Consider the following 16,850-nt stretch of genomic DNA (forward strand, 5'->3'; position numbering starts at 1 on the left):
AAATGGCCCAGTATGGTGTTGACAGTCATTTGGTCCACGATCTATCCAGTAAGCTACATCATCCGTACTGAAATCAACCCACATACCAGGATCTTTTCTCCTATTATTTACAGCATGAGCAGGTTCAGTCTCTGAGACATCCACACCTTCTAGAACAATGTCTGTTTTACCACCAGGACTGGATGATCAGTTACAGTCTCTGACACATCCACATGTTCTGGAATGGTGTTTGTTTCACCTAATAGAAGAAGGGTCAGTCTCTGAAACACCTACAGGTTTTGGAACAATGTCTGTGCTACTGAGAGAAGATGCTGCTTGTGATGGATTCACTTTGAAAAATGTCAGCTTTGGAAGATTTAGGAAAATTTCGCTAGTGTTTTGTTTCTTTTCTTCTGTCAGTTTACGTTTCTGTGCTCCACTCAGTTGGTTACGTTTCATCCTGCCCCTTATCTCAGTTATCTGAACTTAAAAAAAAAAAAAAATTACACAACGTACACTATTTTTATGTATGTGGGCGTGTGTATATATGTATGTGTGTGTATATATATGTTTTTTTCCTTTCATTCGTGTGTGTGTGTGTGTGTGTGTGTGTGAAAGGAAGAAAAACAAATCAAGTACGTATAACTCAGAAGAATATATCAATAATAAAACATAAATTTATTGCAATACATGACAGGATCTGATTTCCTTGCATTATTTCGATCTACATTAGTAGGCGCCCCCCGGTTTAGGTGAGGATAAGTAATAAAAAGAGAACAGAAAAACGGGGAAGAGTGTGTAGTGGAGTGTAAGGAAGTCTAACAAAATTCTGATTTTTCCCATGATGACTACTTCGATGCTTTTTTTGAAATATCAAATCAAATTTTTTCAAAAAAAAATCTCTTTTTTTGGTGCCCCCTGCTTTGCTGGTGCTCTAAGCACGTGCTTAGTCTGCCTATTGGGTAATCCAGCCCTGAGTGCATAATCTGCCAGTAATACTTGTGATTGGATAAATACAGCTATGTGGCTGAGAAAATGAGGGCAAAACAAATGCTAATAGAAGAGGGAATTTTCCTATGGGCTGGCCATGTAGACACTGGAATAGTTATACTGTAGCTGCTAGCTAAAATGGAAATGGGAAAATTAAATGTAGAGTAAGCGATCAGTCACCCTTCGTCTCTTAACTGTCAGACTACCATAGCAGCTATATGTTGAGGGGCTAGTTCTTGTGTAACGCTGCCTTATTTACAGTGTTGCTCTCTATCCACCTCTAGTGGCTGGATCACAAAGAGGATTGGGTCTGTATAGCCTTCTAGCTCTAATTCAGATCTAGAGGTCCTGGGTTTGATTCCCTCTACCCATCCTAGGGCATTGTATTACACTTGGAACCCCACTACCATGAATCCAAATCACTCTAGAGAGGTTAGGCAATGCCACAAAGGAAGGAAATCCGAGCAGGAATTCAGGCCAGAATGAACAAGTTGGTTTTGAGATGTTAAAAGAAATAAGAACTTAGAAAGGGTGAAGAGTGGAATCAGCTGTGAAGTCGGCTATGATCTGGTCATGTAGCTCTAATTTACCTGTTCAGGCCTACAGCCCCAATCTTGCAAACTGATCGGTGGGGATGAATCGGTATGCACACATGAAGTCCCATTGAAATAATGCACATAAGCACAGGTCTGCTCCCAGTAGATCAGGGTGCAAGACTAGAGCCTTAAATGCTGTAGTAATGGATGTTATAGCATATGCAATAGGTAAATAACGCACTCAGATGAGTTCTAATGCTCTTAACCAGCAAAGAGGATTTCTGCTTCTGCAGCTCATTTCAGTTGCTGTGTCTATTCGATATACTTATATATTCTGCATAGGTTCTTCTACTGGCTCCTAGTAGTGTATCAAGCAACAAGACTAACATCTGTTATGTGTGGGTTGTTCTTTCACCCTCATCCTCTTCCCACAGAGGGTTGTGTGTGAAGTGTAATTTTTTATTTTGGTAAGATTTTGCTTTGGGGTTTTTTTTAAATTATGTACACTCTGCTCCGTGGCAGGAGGCAAGTTGAAAAAGTGCACCTTGTGCTTGGAGCAAAAAGTGATGAGGTTTGTGATGGTACATAGGCTCGGTCTACACCTAAAACTAAGGTCGACCTAGCTATGTTGCTCAGGAGTGTGAAAAATTAACGGAAAGATGTAGTTAAACTTACCTAAGCCCAGGTGTAGACAGTGCTAGGTTGACAGAAGAATTATTCCATTGACCTAGCTACCGCTCTTGTGTGTGGATTTACTTTAGTGATAGAAAAACCCCTTCTGGCGCTGTATCAAGTGTCTAGACTGCAGCTTTAGCACTTGTAGTGTAGACGAGTGACTCTCAACCTTTCCTGACTACTGTACTCCTTTCAGGTGTCTGATTTGTCTTACGTACCCCCAAGTTTCATTTAAAAACTACTTGCTTACAAAATCAGACAAAAATACAGACGTGTCAGCCACGCTATTACTGAGAAATTTCTGACTCTCTCGTTTTTACCATATAATTATAAAATAAATCAATTGGAATATAAATATTGTGCTTACATTTCAGTGTATAGTATATACAAGTCATTGTCTAAGGAATTTTAGTTTGTACTGACTTCACTAGTGCTTTTTGTAGTGACTTCACTAGTGCTTTTTATGTAGTCTGTTGTAAAACTAAGCAAATATCTAGATGAGTTGATGTACCCCCTGGAAGACCTCTGCGTACCCCCAGGGGTACACGTACCTCTGAGAACCATTGGTGTAGACGTACCTTTAGTTCCTGGGGGAGTTAATTCCACAGCCTCAGACCAACTTCTGAGAGCTCCATTTCCTGCACAGATGAGATTTATCCTTATTGTAAAGAGTTCCATTGTGCCAGCGGAGCAGAGTTGTTGACCACTAAATTTTAGAGCGCCTGAGCCCAGGCCACTGAGAACCTTGGCTTCATATTCTATGGAAAGCCAGTGTAAAAAGTGGAGGACGGGCATGATGTGCTTGCAGTAGCCTGTGTTGCTGAGGAGAGATACTGTGGTGTTGTGTATTAATTGTGGGAGGTGACAAATGTATGGGTAACTGCAAGGTTCTTTTGGATGATAGGGTTGGGGAGAAGATAGTGTTACTGCTTCTTCTAGATCTTCGTTTCTGTTCCATCACTAAGGCGTACAGGCATGGCTCTTCTGCAGCTGCTGTCAATGGCATCAATCCTTGTTTACCTTACTGTGGAGTGAGAAAAAACTCAGCCAAATGACACCAACAATTTTTACCTGAGATGACATTTTTATTACTGTGCACTTACATAACAACTTTCACCCTAATATCTGAAAGTCTCTTACAAGCACAACTTCTCACAATACCCTCCCCTGAGGCAGCTGTTACTGCACCCATTTGTGCAGCTGGTTAACTTGAGGTGTACAGGTTAAAAGACTTGCCTAAGGATGTGAATGAGCCAGTGGCAGAACTATCTCTGGAACCCAGAAGGTGCAATTCTGAGACCTGCTTCTTTCCCGTGTGTAATTCCAAATTCAGTAAACATACTTTTCTACAGTGTGGGGCAGGAGGGGAGAGGTACAAACTTGGTATGGGGAAACTGGGCAAGCCGGTTTGGGGAATCAAATGGAACATGCTGTACCTAGGATGGGAGTTTGAAAACGTGAGATGTTCACAGTCACACTGTTTTAAAGGCTAGTGCATAGCAGTCGCAATGGGCTTTAATTCAGAGGATGGGGAAGTAATGTGCCCTAACCCTATGCTGCAGCGACAACCTCTGGGGTGAGAGCATAGCTGGATCTGCTCTCCCATTCTACCCTTCATCTAACTGATGACACTAAAGCTAAGGTGCCAGCTATGGGGGGGTCTCATGCTGAAGACCTAGGACTGGGAGTCAGGCGCGCTGAGTCTTTTTTGACTGTTGCCAAGTCCCCCATTCTCTCTCTCTCTCTCTGCTTCCCTGCCTGAAAAACAGGGAAAATAGTTACCTATCTCTCAGAGGTGTGATGAGGAATGAATCAGTCCTCATTTTGCAAAGCCCAGTGAAGCTCTCCCATAGGAAGTGCTATGGATTATTATTCGTGCCAATGGTTGACACTACCTGTGGGCTAGGAACAGGACTGAAAGCACTAACTCCTGCAACATAAGACACCAAACAGCCATCAGATGGTATCAATGTGGCCTGGCAGCTGGCAGCATTCCATCATGGTAGATTTAGGACAGGTCATCCTGGCTAGCTGTATGCTAACACGACAGGAAACTTGCACCATCCAGAAATCACAGTGAGGATTTATACATATTCTGTTTTGTTTCCAGATTCTTAAATGCCGGTATGGACTCACAGCAGTGTCTATCCCTGCTGGAGACTCAGTCCAAGATGATGACTGTCATGAAATTTCTTAAAATTTGTCTGCGAAGATTGACTTGCAAGGGATCTCTCCATCTCCAGTTCGGTGAGTCCTGCTTTCAAGGGCACCCTGAGTATTGTCATTTGTCTATATTTGGGATTAGTTCATTTTAACCCTTCAGTGATTCTCATAATATGGTTAATTAATTGACTGATTATTCATTCTGTCTTGTTAATGATGCACTAATGGTAAATATGATAAAGGCACATTCTAGGGAGACTTGATAGGATCAAGAAACAAAGGCAACATCTACATAAAGGGGTTTAACAAAAACAATCGCCTCTCTTGTGCCTCCTAGAACAAAGGGTTCTCTGGTTCCATCAGCTTTTTCAGCACTGTTAGCAATGGTGTGAATTTTTTTTAACATTGAATTTGCCCTGTTCTCCACTTGTAAAGTAACTCCCTTCTCTTCATGTGTCAGTATATTTATGCCTGTACCTGTAATTTTCACTCTATGCATCTGAAGAAGTGGGTTTTTTACCCACAAAAGCTTATGCCCAAACAAATCTGTTAGTCTTTAAGATGCCACCTCATTGTTTTGGTTTTAATGTTACTTTCATATTGCACATAACTATCAAGGAAGTCATAATCATGGAGATAGATGGAACTTCTCTCATATCAAAGGCCTAATGCTATGGAGGGCCTGGAGTATCCGAAGAGAGTGCTTAACCTGGGCTAATTATGAGGAGCAGAGAAATGATATGTTCATGGCAACCTGTGTTATGAATAACTAGTCAGATTTTGGTACCAGTTGTAGCTTTTTCAGAATGTGTGGCTTTGTTCCTAAATATAACTGTGTTTATAAATTCCAAAAGTTACAAGTTGTGAATACTGTGGCTAGCAAAGGATGCAATGTTATAGGCAGGTGTGGATGGAAGGTGATCTATTTTTCCATCTAATAGCATTGCAGAGTTCAAAAGAACCCACAGGGGTGCTGCACCCCTTGGCTGGAAGTGGATTCCATTACATAACAGGGTTTACAGTTTGGTTCAATGGCTCTCAGCATCCCAACTATACAAATTGTTCCAGCACCCCAGAAAGATCCCCAGGACTGTAGGCTGAATTCAGGGCTACTGATCTCAAGAGTGAGAGATGTTACAGAGAAATGTGAGTAATCCAAATCCTCTGGTGTTACTCCAAGCTTACAGCAGTGTAACTGAGCAGAATTTCAGCCAAGAGGTATCAAGATGTAGTATGAGCTGCATTGTCAAACTGACCTTTTGAGTCTATGACAGGCTTGTGCTGCAGTTGTATTTATTTCGTGCCATGAGACATCAAAACATGACTCCAGGTGATGGTCCATTACACCTTTCACTGTTTCCCTGCCCATGATTAATGTGGACACTCCCATATTAATAGGAAGTAGACAGAGAAACCCTCTAATGGAAGGGTTGGCTCTGATTATTGATGGGAGCTGGAGGCCTTGCTGGAAATTCCTTTTGCGATTGTGCACTTTCTGGCACTGAATGCATTCAGTTACTCATACCCATGTAGGTGCCGCACTCACTCGTCTATTAAACAGCTGTCTGCTGGTTTAAATCACACATATGACCTTTAAAATATATATATATAGGTCACTTGTAATCAAGATCTGCCTGCCAGTTACCTTAGACAATAAAATAAATTCTGAATGTTTGGTGTGTTAATATAAAGTAGTGCACAGAGCTCTGTTGTGCATACACAATCAATCATGGTGTATATAATATATGGCCAAAATCTTCAAACTGAGGTGCCTAAAGTTAGTCTTCCAAATCTGTTTGTAGGCATCTAAATAAATGGTCTAATTTTTCAAAGATGAGCACCGAGCAATCCTTTGGAAATTAATGACAGTTGTGGATGCTCAGCATCTTCTGGGGGAATAAAGTCAGACTACTTATATAGGTGTCTAAGCAACTAAATAGATATAAAAACGTGTAAAGCCAGGCTCCTTGACTTCAACTGCTTAGGCTTGGATGCGCCGGAAGTTATAGCCATTACAGTTTAGAAGCCTCTAAAAATTACCAAATATTTTCCACAACACAAATATGAAAATCAAAATAAATAAGTGACTTAAACAAGCAGTACATACATGTACTTCAGTAGCCCTATTAATGAACTCAAACAGGGAGATCTGACATAGTAGACCAGTTATTACAGAAGAGAGGAAAAACATTTATTGTGTTGAACAGATTTTTTTTTTTAATCACAGTACTGGGAAAGTCATTGTAATTTCAGTTCAGGTGACATTTAAAACTCCCACACTCACATCAATAAGTATCAGCATCTTTACTCTGCATGGTGTTGAACAGGATTACAGGGAATTGAATATGGGAAAAGGTATCTAGGTTTCTTAAAATCTTTGATGGATTCTTTCCTTTGTCAATGTCCTTTCTCACGCTTCCCCCAAGTCCCAGTAGCTGAGTACAAAGCTTGTCAAGAATTTATTTTACACTTCTCCACCATTTCTATTTTTTTATTTTGGAATAGAAGGGTAGTCGAAGCTTCCTTTAAAAGAAAACTGTAACCCATTTCTCACTGATGGCCATAGGGCAATGGTCATAGAAATAAACATCACAATTGTGTTTTAGAGGCTTGCTTTACTTAAAGTATTTGGAACTGCATAGTGGCTTTTTTTGTGCCCTTTGCAGCACGGGGACCCAGAATTTGATACCAGCTTTAATCACATTTTAGCAACATGTCACAATTATCCCTGGAGTACAGTCCCAGCCAATTGGCTCAGAAACAGCTCTACTTAAGTAAAATTAAGATTCTGTTGCAGGAGTTCAGAGGGTAAGACTTGTTCCCTGGATGCAACTTTTTGCAAAAAAGCAGTCCCAGCAGAGGATATTGTTACTTGTAGTTCTGAGAGAAGGTGAATACTTTGCTCTACTTTGTCTCACCTGCAACAACTATAGTTACAGAGAGAGGCAGGGTTGTATTCTAAATATAGCTGGAGAATTTCATATTCAGACTGTGGCTGGCACACATACTTCATGTATTGTGACTATCAGAATAGGTACAGAACTTTTGAAATGTACTGCAAAAGAATTGCAGACTCTCTCATATTAAGAGTAATTTCTCAGTCAGCTCATTCCTGATTATGACTTGCTTCCAGGTGATTGACAAAGTTTTTCCTCTAAATCAGACCCAGATTTAGTTGCATGGAAGAGAATAATCTTTATCAAGCAGAAGGAATGTAAAACTATCTCAATAGCTTTGGCCAATTTAATAGCTTTCCAAGTTACTAAATTCAAGTTGATTTATATAGCAATTTTATACTTCACACCTCATTAACTATGAGTATTTCAAGAATTTACTGTTTTTGTCTTCAAATCATGCTCCTCCTAGGGCACTCACTTCAAAAAACAATGGACAGCCCAAGTCTGTAACTGAAGAGTGAGTGGTTCAAAAATAAGTATCCAGCTTAACTGTGAACAAGACTTCATTACCAGTACCTGCACACAAACAGACCCACATACTGGACTACATTTCTTTTATCATTTACCCTCAAGCCTCTGATTACATTCACAGAATTTGTGCAGCATGGACAACAGTCATTTACAGAATGTGTGCTCTCCTATTTCCCTCCTTGGAAGCCTGGATGGATGGATGGATATATATTTTTAAAACAGTGGACTAAATCTCTCTTCTTCTGTCCCAGTCACTGTGTATATTTAGTGTCATGAAGTGTCAGTAGCTGAAACTGGGTAATCCTTGTAAGAGTCAGGCTATTAGATTTTGTATTAAATGTTCAAATTTTTGCTTGTGAAAGCCTTTAAGTTAGCATACATGGTTGCATTCTGTTCAGAATCCTGTGAAAGAATGTTAGTTTTAAGTTGCTGGAGGGTCCTATTAGCACCTGTGGTACTTGGGCTTCTGATCTTTTTATTGGAAGAAAAAGTCATAATGTATAAAACTAGATTAAATTTACGCTAGAATGAGTTTAAAAACCATCTCATTTTCCAGCCTTGATTACTATAGCTCTGACAATGATAATTTAAGTATCTGAGTAGTGCATTAAGAGCTGCTGGATAGACAATATGAACAGATGCTGTGTTACGTAGACATGATGGAATTTGAACTGAATCTCTGGTTGATGAAACCCTCTCCCACTCACCTGCAGAGCATGGCTTTGATCACGAGAGAGGGGTTGCCTCTATTTTACTAGTGCTAAGCTGCCACTTTGGGGATTGAGATCTCCTAAAAGGGCCTGTGCAATATAACTGTCTGCCATGTAAGCAGCACACATTGTATCAATTAGTAGTAGGCTGAGGCACTCTGGGTATGTGTAAGTACTGGGATACAAACGGCTCAAGGGAGTTACACACACTAATTTTTACATCCTTAAATGTAAATGTCTATAAAACTCAATCCCACTTGTACAATGCAACAGCCCTTAGGGCTGAATCCTGCTGTGTGCAGATGGAAAGGGGACATAGGGAGCCATTTTCCCTTCTGTCCAGGACTCAGGAGAATGCTATGAACAACTTCCCTGGTTCTAAAGCTGGATAGGATGCAGGAGGTGGTGTTCAAAATGAATCAGTGATGGGGAAAAAATGGATACTTTTTTTTTTAAAAGTAAGCAAAACTAAAAACCTCTTCCCTCCAAAAATAAATCTGTCCCTTCAGTCACAAGATACTACATTGAGTTCTATACACAAATTTAGGGTTATTTGAGCCACTTTCTACTTCAAAGCGGATTTCAGAGAATTACCTACCTCAAATATTGACATTTGGAGTAGGCTTATATCATATACACCTTTAAAAAGAAAACACTGAAAGCTAAACTAAGACTAACAGAGAAACCCATCATCTTGGCCAGAATGCTAGAGGCCTGTTTCTTAAAAAAAAACAAAACCAAAAACACACACTATAGACAATTGCTGTATCTACAGGCGCTCACAAAAGGCATATTTTTGAAAAGGGAGACCTAGCTCTTTCAATGCTGTTGAAATATAAAATATGGAGACTTTTCTTCATCTTGGATGAAGGACTTGGATTTCCATCTCCATGGTGTTCCGGACAAAGGTATAGTGCTATCTCATTACAAACCAAATTGCTCAACTTATCTTACCAACATTCTCTTAAAGGAACTTCTGTTTTGATAATATATTTCACAGTTACCTGCAGTGGTAAAATGTACACACACTGTACCTGAGTAGACAGTAATTGACTTTATAAGTGTGCTCGTGCGGCAGAATTACTGCCATGGCTTGTTTTAAAATTAATACCTGAAAGAGATATTAGAAAATTTACAGCTGAAGAAACTAAGGACACTAATCCTCAAAAGATGCAGTTACTTGGAGAAAAATGTTTTCTGTTCTGCGCACTTAAATTAAACTTATTGCATCAAAGCAACTAAAAAATGTGTGCAAACAAGGAAACCATTATTATGTTCCACAGTAAGGAGGACCAAGAAGATCAAAGGAAAGAGGACTGAATGTGAGGACTAACACAAAGCCCTAAGAACTCTAAGGTTTTATTGATGTGACATCTTGTGTTGGAAGAAAAATGAAATTTACATGATCAAAAACTTCCACAGATTTTCATAAACAGCAAAAACATTTATAAAACAATGAACCACAGCAGTATTAATGCCCTACAGATTTGTTTAAAAACTCTGAAGAGTGTAGAAGGAGAAACAGGGCACTTTTAAATAAATTTAGGAGGAAAGGGCAAGTCAGAAAAAAAATCCTGATTTTTTTTTATCAGTTGCAAAGTATTGTTAACCTTGTTAGCATATACAGCTGCAAGTGAATGTTTGCTTTTAAGTGGTGTGGGTAGCTTTGCATTGAACGAACTCTTCAAAAGTGAGGAAACAGATGCTGTCTCAATTTAAATAATGAAACTGCTGTTCTGTAACAGAATCAGTGGCATAATGAACAGAGCCTTGTAGAAGATGGACCATCTGAAAATTGCAGTTCCAACATTAGACTAGTTCAAGGCATGGTTCCAAGCATAGCATAGCCTGGAAAAACTAGCTCCATCTCAAAACACTCATTTGAGGTAAGGACTCATGCTATTGCTGTCCCACCGCTCACTGAGTATGCATTTTCCATGTGCTCTTGAGTAAGATATCTGTGGCTAATAGAATCATGGCCAGCACTGGTTGTATGTGGCAACAGCTAGATGAACAGACCTGCTGCTTTTCAATGTACTTCGAACTTCTGTTACTGAAATTCTACACTCTGAGTGAGCACTTTCATCTCCCCACACAGGTGCAAAAACAGTAACCTTGATCCTATTTCATATGCAGAAATCAACCCAAAGGCAAATAAAACACGCATACATCATCATCCCATTCAATTATTCAGCAGTTTTGCAGACATACTGGAAAAAAAAACTAGCATTTGATATAAAAATGGTCTATGGAATCAGTCTAACTTCATTTTCCCCCAAGGATCATAATTCCACGTGTGCACCTAGATCTGTAGAAAAGAAAAAAAAAATAGGATGAATATCACATTTCCAGGTTGGGTTTGAATTGTGTGTGTTCATGTGAAACTGGCTTTACAAGCCCCCAGATTGTTCTCTCAGAATAGAATTACAGACATGAATCCCTTGTGAATTGAAAGGACAGTCTGTACACAGTAATCCTCTTGAGCTTTGTTTGAATTACATTTTTCTTCAATTGCTGAAAAATTAAGAGGCAGGCCCAAATTTATGAACCTTCACCCAGCCTTAAGATCTGTGCTTCTGTTCATGAATCCCCCCCCCCAAACCATTCTCTTCATATATGCTCTTGTTTTTGTGGTCAAAACAATGCCCAAATTTTAAATCTGCTCTCAAGTACATTTCTTAACTAATATTTGCAAAGTGCTAATGATGACTTGAAATGTACTGTATAAACTATATATTACCACTATTCAAAATACATTCCAAAGCATGTACAGACATGTATTGCAGATAGGCTTCACAAATAATTTAGTTAAAATGGGAGTGATGAAGGCCTTCTTGACAGTGTTGAAAACGGTTTAGTTCTGCCTACATGAGCGCTTAAGCCATTGTCTACACTGGTGCAAGTGCACCAGCTGCTGAAAACTGAGACTATGCAATGGTACACTGAAGTCTGTGTTCAGCCAAACATTTCCCCGTAGTAAGGATGATATTCAACTTCTGAAAAATTCCCATTCTGTTCAATTCACAGAACTGCGAGGCACTTTGTTTAGCCTGGATTCTGTTAAGGCATTTGTCAAGGAATGGGCCAATAAACTTCTCTTCTCATCTACAGTGGACTCTTCCACTAAACCCAAATAAAAAGATAGTCACGCCAGCATACAGTGACACAGTTATCTTCTGCATGGTATGAGGTAATACACTTGCATTAAAATGGTCAAGCGTGAACTATTTTCCAACAGCTGGAAAGAAATTCACCAGAATACCATTACACACTAATGTATATGCACTGTGAGGGCAGCAAACTTTTAGTTTCAATAAAGCCATTTTTCTAAATGGGAGACTGTACAATTTACCTTTTCTGTTTTGCTGTTTCATCCCATCTGTTGTAGTAAGGGTTCCCGATTCTTTCTCTTTCTGGAAACGACTGTGTAGCTGTTTAATTTCTTGATCATAGTCCTGCCATTCTGGGACAATGCGCACAGCTGCTTGAAGCTTAGGCTCTTTGGTCATTGGATTATTACACTGCAAATGAAACCAATTCATTTTTGAGACAGATGACCTTTGCATACATGCAGAAAAGATAAATCTGTATTCACGTAAGTATTTTCAAGCTTCAAATTTGCCTGACCTTAAAAGAAAACTGAATATGGGGAACACTTTCTACTGAATTAGAGTAGTTTTAATTCCATTATCATCAATGACCAACTGAAAGGAAAGCCCTTCTTGCTGCAGCATCTCTCATAGTTGCTGGAGGGAGTACAGGTTAAAGTCTATTCCCAACTCATGCTAAAATTGCTGCTGTGGTTAGCCAATACAGGAGGAAGAAGCAAATGAATGCTTGCAAAATGCAAAAAGACAAAACTGCTGGTTCGGAAGACATGGAGAATCTATGTAAGGTACATATATGGCCCTCATCACCATAGTATTTGCCAGCCTCACACAACACCCCTGGGAGGTTGGGAAGTGCTATTATTATCTCCATCTTCTGGGGTCAGTTCGTCATGCAAGCTCTCTGTTCATCTTCACCTGTTCAAGACAGCACTATAATCCACCAATTTGCCCTCTATGATGCAATCCATCACTTCCTCGGTTTTCCTTGGGGTCTCTTTCTTACTGGCTTCTCCCACCATAGCTTCATTAATCTTCTGCCTGTGTCTGAAGTAGCGCTTCTTGGATTTTGTCAGTCACATCACAGACTGACTTCCATCCTAATGGTTTCATTTCAAAATCTGTTCTTTTGTGTAACTGTTTTTAGTGCTCAGATACCCATAGGACCTCCCTAAAAGGCTGTTATGACCAGGGATGAGCTCCCAACATCTATAAAATGTCTAGAAATGGCCACTATCTGATAGCCTCTGGCAGTCAAACTTCCCATCACTTGCCTTCATGTGGCAGAGGTGTTTTTACCAAAAGGTGGTGTGATAAATGAAGGCGGGGGGGTGCAGGGGGAGATAGCGCCCTTTTATGGACACCCAGCCAGCTATAAAGTCCCTCTTGGTGGTTGTTCTCTACTTGCTTTACCTGTAAAGGGTTAACAAGCCCACAGGTAAAAGGAAAGGAGTAGGCACCTGACCAAAAGAACCAATGGGAGGGCTAGAACTTTTTAAAATTGGGAAAAAACTTCCCTTTGTCTCTGTGTTGTGGCTCTCCGGGAAAGAGGGGAACAGAGAGCAATCATGCTATGAGAAGCTTTAAGCCAGGTATGATCATAGATCATCAGATCATACCTAGAACTACTTATTTGGAACCCCCAAATGTGTAAGTAGATCAGGAATGTTTAGAAAGACGCAATTAGGTTTATTTCTGTTTATTTCTTATGGCTAGTGGACTCCTCTGTGCTAACACCAGATGCTTTTGTTTGCTTGTAACCTTTAATCTGAACTCCCAAGAAAGCTATTTTGGGTGCTTAATTTTTGGAATTCCTCTTTAAAAATCTAGCAAAAGCCTAAGTTCCAGATGTATTTTCTTTCTTTCTTTTTTGTTTTAAGAACAGGATTGGATTTTTGGTGTCCTAAGAGGTTTGTGCATATGTTGTTAAATTAGCTGGTGGCAACAGCAGATTTCCTTTGAGTTTTTTTCTCAGCTCTTCCCCAGATGGGGGTTGAAAGGGCTTGTGAGTACCCTACAGGAAGGAATTCCCAAGTGTGCCTTTCTGGTTTCAAAAAGGGATTTTGCATTTGGGTGGTGGCAGCGTTTACCAAGCCAAGGTCAGAAAAAAGCTGTAACCTTGGGAGTTTAATACAAGCCTGGAATGGCAAGTATTAATTTTTAAAAATCCTTGCGGGTCCCCACGTTCTGCACTTGAAGTGCCCAGAGTGGGGAATCAGCCTTGACAAGTGGGTATCTGGCACCCTTTAAAAATAACCAGACAGCTCAGGGGAGATGGGACTCTTCAGTCTGGGAGGGAAGCCTACCTAGGAGAAGGAAAACTGATTCACCGCCTCCGCCTACAATCCTCAGGTTAAATTTAGCCTGGCCCAACAGGTCTATGGAAAGAAGGTGGGAAGAGAGAGGGCACGTACTCAGTTCAACTGGGGAAAGGCCCCTCTCCCTGCTGCGTGTGACTCAGGGATGCAACCAATACATTTTTGTGAAAGGTGAATACGTCAGCCCAAGCGATTTCTACTTTTTGGTCAGTTACCAAAGAGTAATGCTAATAGCTCTATTTCACAACAATACGCTAATGTGTAAACCAATTTAAATCTATTTATGAGCTATAATGACCTTACCAGATCAATAGTTTTTGCTCTCTTCTTTGAAGAATCATCACACCATGTTTCACACCAAAGCCACTCCTGCGGTAGTGATTTAATGGGTACCTGATGGATCATGTTGTTGGGCAAATCCTGTTTGAAGGACAAAATGTATTAGTGGTATCTACAACAGTGAGAGGAAAAAATCATTTACCTTTAGAATTATCAAGGGATGCCCTCTGAGAAATCCTAACCTGTAGAGCAGAATGTACTTTACACCCAAAAAAAAAACCCAAGGGTTTTCTAGTGAGTGAAAGATGACTGATAACGTTGCCTAAACAAAAAGTTAGATTCTCTGGAGAACACCAGAACCCCAGACTGTTTCAACAAACAGTTACCAATTTTAGAGTTCAGTATTCAAAATTAAATTTCAGTTCACTTATCGTTTTGTGAAGTCAGCATATGTGAGGTTTTAACTCCATCTGATAACGGGATATTAATCCAGCTATCAAATGCTCATTGTTGCAGTAGACTAGCTCAAATGGCTATTTTCTTAAGAGATATTAACAACAGATGCCTCTTGGTGCTTGTACAGTTGTTTAGAAGACAGAGCAATGGTCCCATGGCACTATAACAGCACAAATACTAGTCAGTGGGACTGTTGGACAGAGTAACACAAATGGAAACATTGGTAACCTATACACAAGATTATTCTAATACAGTAACTCCTCGCCTAACATTGTAGTTATGTTCCTGAAAAATGCTACTTTGGATTCACTTAACATCGTTTCGCTTAATTTCCCCATAAGAATTAATGTAAATAGGGAGGGATTAGGTGCTAGGGGAAAACTTTTTGCCAGATAAAAGACTATATTTTATATATAATAATACTATACACAACAATGATAATTGTGAAGCTTGGTTGAGGTGGTGATGTCAGAAGGTGAGATATTTCCCAGAGAATGCTTTACTGCTAAATGATGAACTAGCACTGAGCTGAGCCCAGCCCTCAAGAGTTAACACATTGTTGTTAATGTAGCCTCGCACTCTACAAGGCAGCAGTAATGGAGGGAGGGGAGACAGCATGGAAGAGAGAGACAGAGACACACCATGTGTGAGAGAGACAAGCATTACCCTTTTAAGTATGCTGATCCCACTTGAATTACATTGCCCTTTTAAGTAGATCGGCAAGTTGAGACAGCAGCTGCTGCCAGCAAGCTCCCTCCATCATGAGCCCTTTCATGTCCACCCCCTGCTCTGTGGAAATGGGGTAAAGTAGCGGGGGACAGGAGTGGGGGGAAGGGGACACCCTGACATTAGCACCCTTATTCTCCCTCCCCACCCACACAGAAAGCAGGAGGCTCTCCGGAGCAGCTCCAAGGCCGGGGGGGGGGGGGGGGGGGGAGGGACAGCTGAACTGCCTGGCAATTGATAGCCCACACAGGGAACTTGGGAGAGCGGGGAGCTGATGGGGGGCTGCCGGTTCACCCTGGTTCCAAGCTCCCACCAGCTAGCTCCAACGGGCTGCTCTTTCTGCAGGCAGTGGATAAAGCAGGCAGCTGCCAAACAATCTGAAGGGAGCATTGCACAACTTTAAACGAGCATGTTCCTTAATTGATCAGCAACGTAATAACGCAACAACTTTAACCCGGACGACTAAGTGAGGAGTTACTGTACTGTATAAAGTTCAGATACATAAAGTCAAAGCACTAACATACATGCAGTTTAGCACAGGGCACATTATAAATAAAGATGAGTATTTGAATATACATGAAGCTTTCTTTGGTCTATAACTAGGAAAACCCAGGGCAGACTGGACAGCTCAAGAAATTGGAAATGGGTTAGAGAGACTTTCACCTCCACAACCCTAATTCCAATCTGGTCAATGCTAGTAGCAACCAAACATTACGATCTAAAAACTTCTTATTGTCTTATAAAATGAATTGAATGGTGGTCTCAGGACACTTCCGAAGAAAAAGATGTCCATACCAAAGAAGCCTCCGTAACACTTGGTATTGTTTTGTTGACTATCGACTGAGAGGCCAAGGAGTGAACAGACACTGAGATAATTGTCACACCCAGAGATGTGTCTTAAACTTGTACTGAGAGCCATCTGCAAGGCAGTAAGGAAACTTGAATTTCATGATTGCGTGATTGTTTGGTGTTTTTTTTGTAATGTAGGACTTCAGTGGGAAACCAAAGTTTTAAGAATCAACGCAGTCTCTGAAGAACTAAAACACTCAATACGGAACGACTACAGTGTTCCTATTGGGGAACCTTCCACAATGCCATTTCATGAGGCTTGGTTTCATTTTTTTGAAACCTTACTAAAATCTCTACCAAATACTGAAAAGCTAATAGTCAATGAAAATAATGTTAAAGATTAAACACAACGGACCAGAAGAAAAACGCATGCAAAGCTAAAATAGTATTCTGCCTTGAACTCACCTCACATCTAACTTCTATAGAACTCAGAATCCAATGTACTGTATATGCTGCAGCATTAATGGTAACACTCATTATTGCTGTTGAAAGTTGTCACTGTGTCTGATGAAGCCAAGTAGAGGCGTGGGACTGGTTCAAGGCTTCAGAACAACATTGCCTAACACATGGGAGTTTTAAGCCAATGAAGAAATCTCTGAAGTAAGCATCAGATTAAAGTGCAATCTTTAAACAG

The 16,850-nt window shown here is 40.3% G+C and overlaps 1 protein-coding gene across 4 annotated transcripts in view; it reads right to left on the reverse strand.

The window, feature by feature from the left end:
• Positions 1-7,949: 7,949 nt before the first annotated feature.
• The window catches only part of UGGT1 (UDP-glucose glycoprotein glucosyltransferase 1), a 93,891-nt gene continuing 84,990 nt past the window's right edge, over positions 7,950-16,850 (reverse strand). For all 4 annotated transcript variants that reach the window (XM_074964014.1, XM_074964016.1, XM_074964017.1 and 1 more), the window contains exons 39-41: positions 14,210-14,326; positions 11,834-12,002; positions 7,950-10,789 (exon numbers count right to left, since the gene is read on the reverse strand). In XM_074964014.1, the coding sequence (XP_074820115.1) occupies positions 10,764-10,789; positions 11,834-12,002; positions 14,210-14,326 (312 nt within the window). In that variant the 3' untranslated portion in view covers positions 7,950-10,763. The remainder of the gene's footprint in view (positions 10,790-11,833; positions 12,003-14,209; positions 14,327-16,850) is intronic.

This window comes from Natator depressus, chromosome 9 (assembly GCF_965152275.1).
Source record: "Natator depressus isolate rNatDep1 chromosome 9, rNatDep2.hap1, whole genome shotgun sequence".
Classification (NCBI taxonomy): domain Eukaryota; kingdom Metazoa; phylum Chordata; order Testudines; family Cheloniidae; genus Natator; species Natator depressus.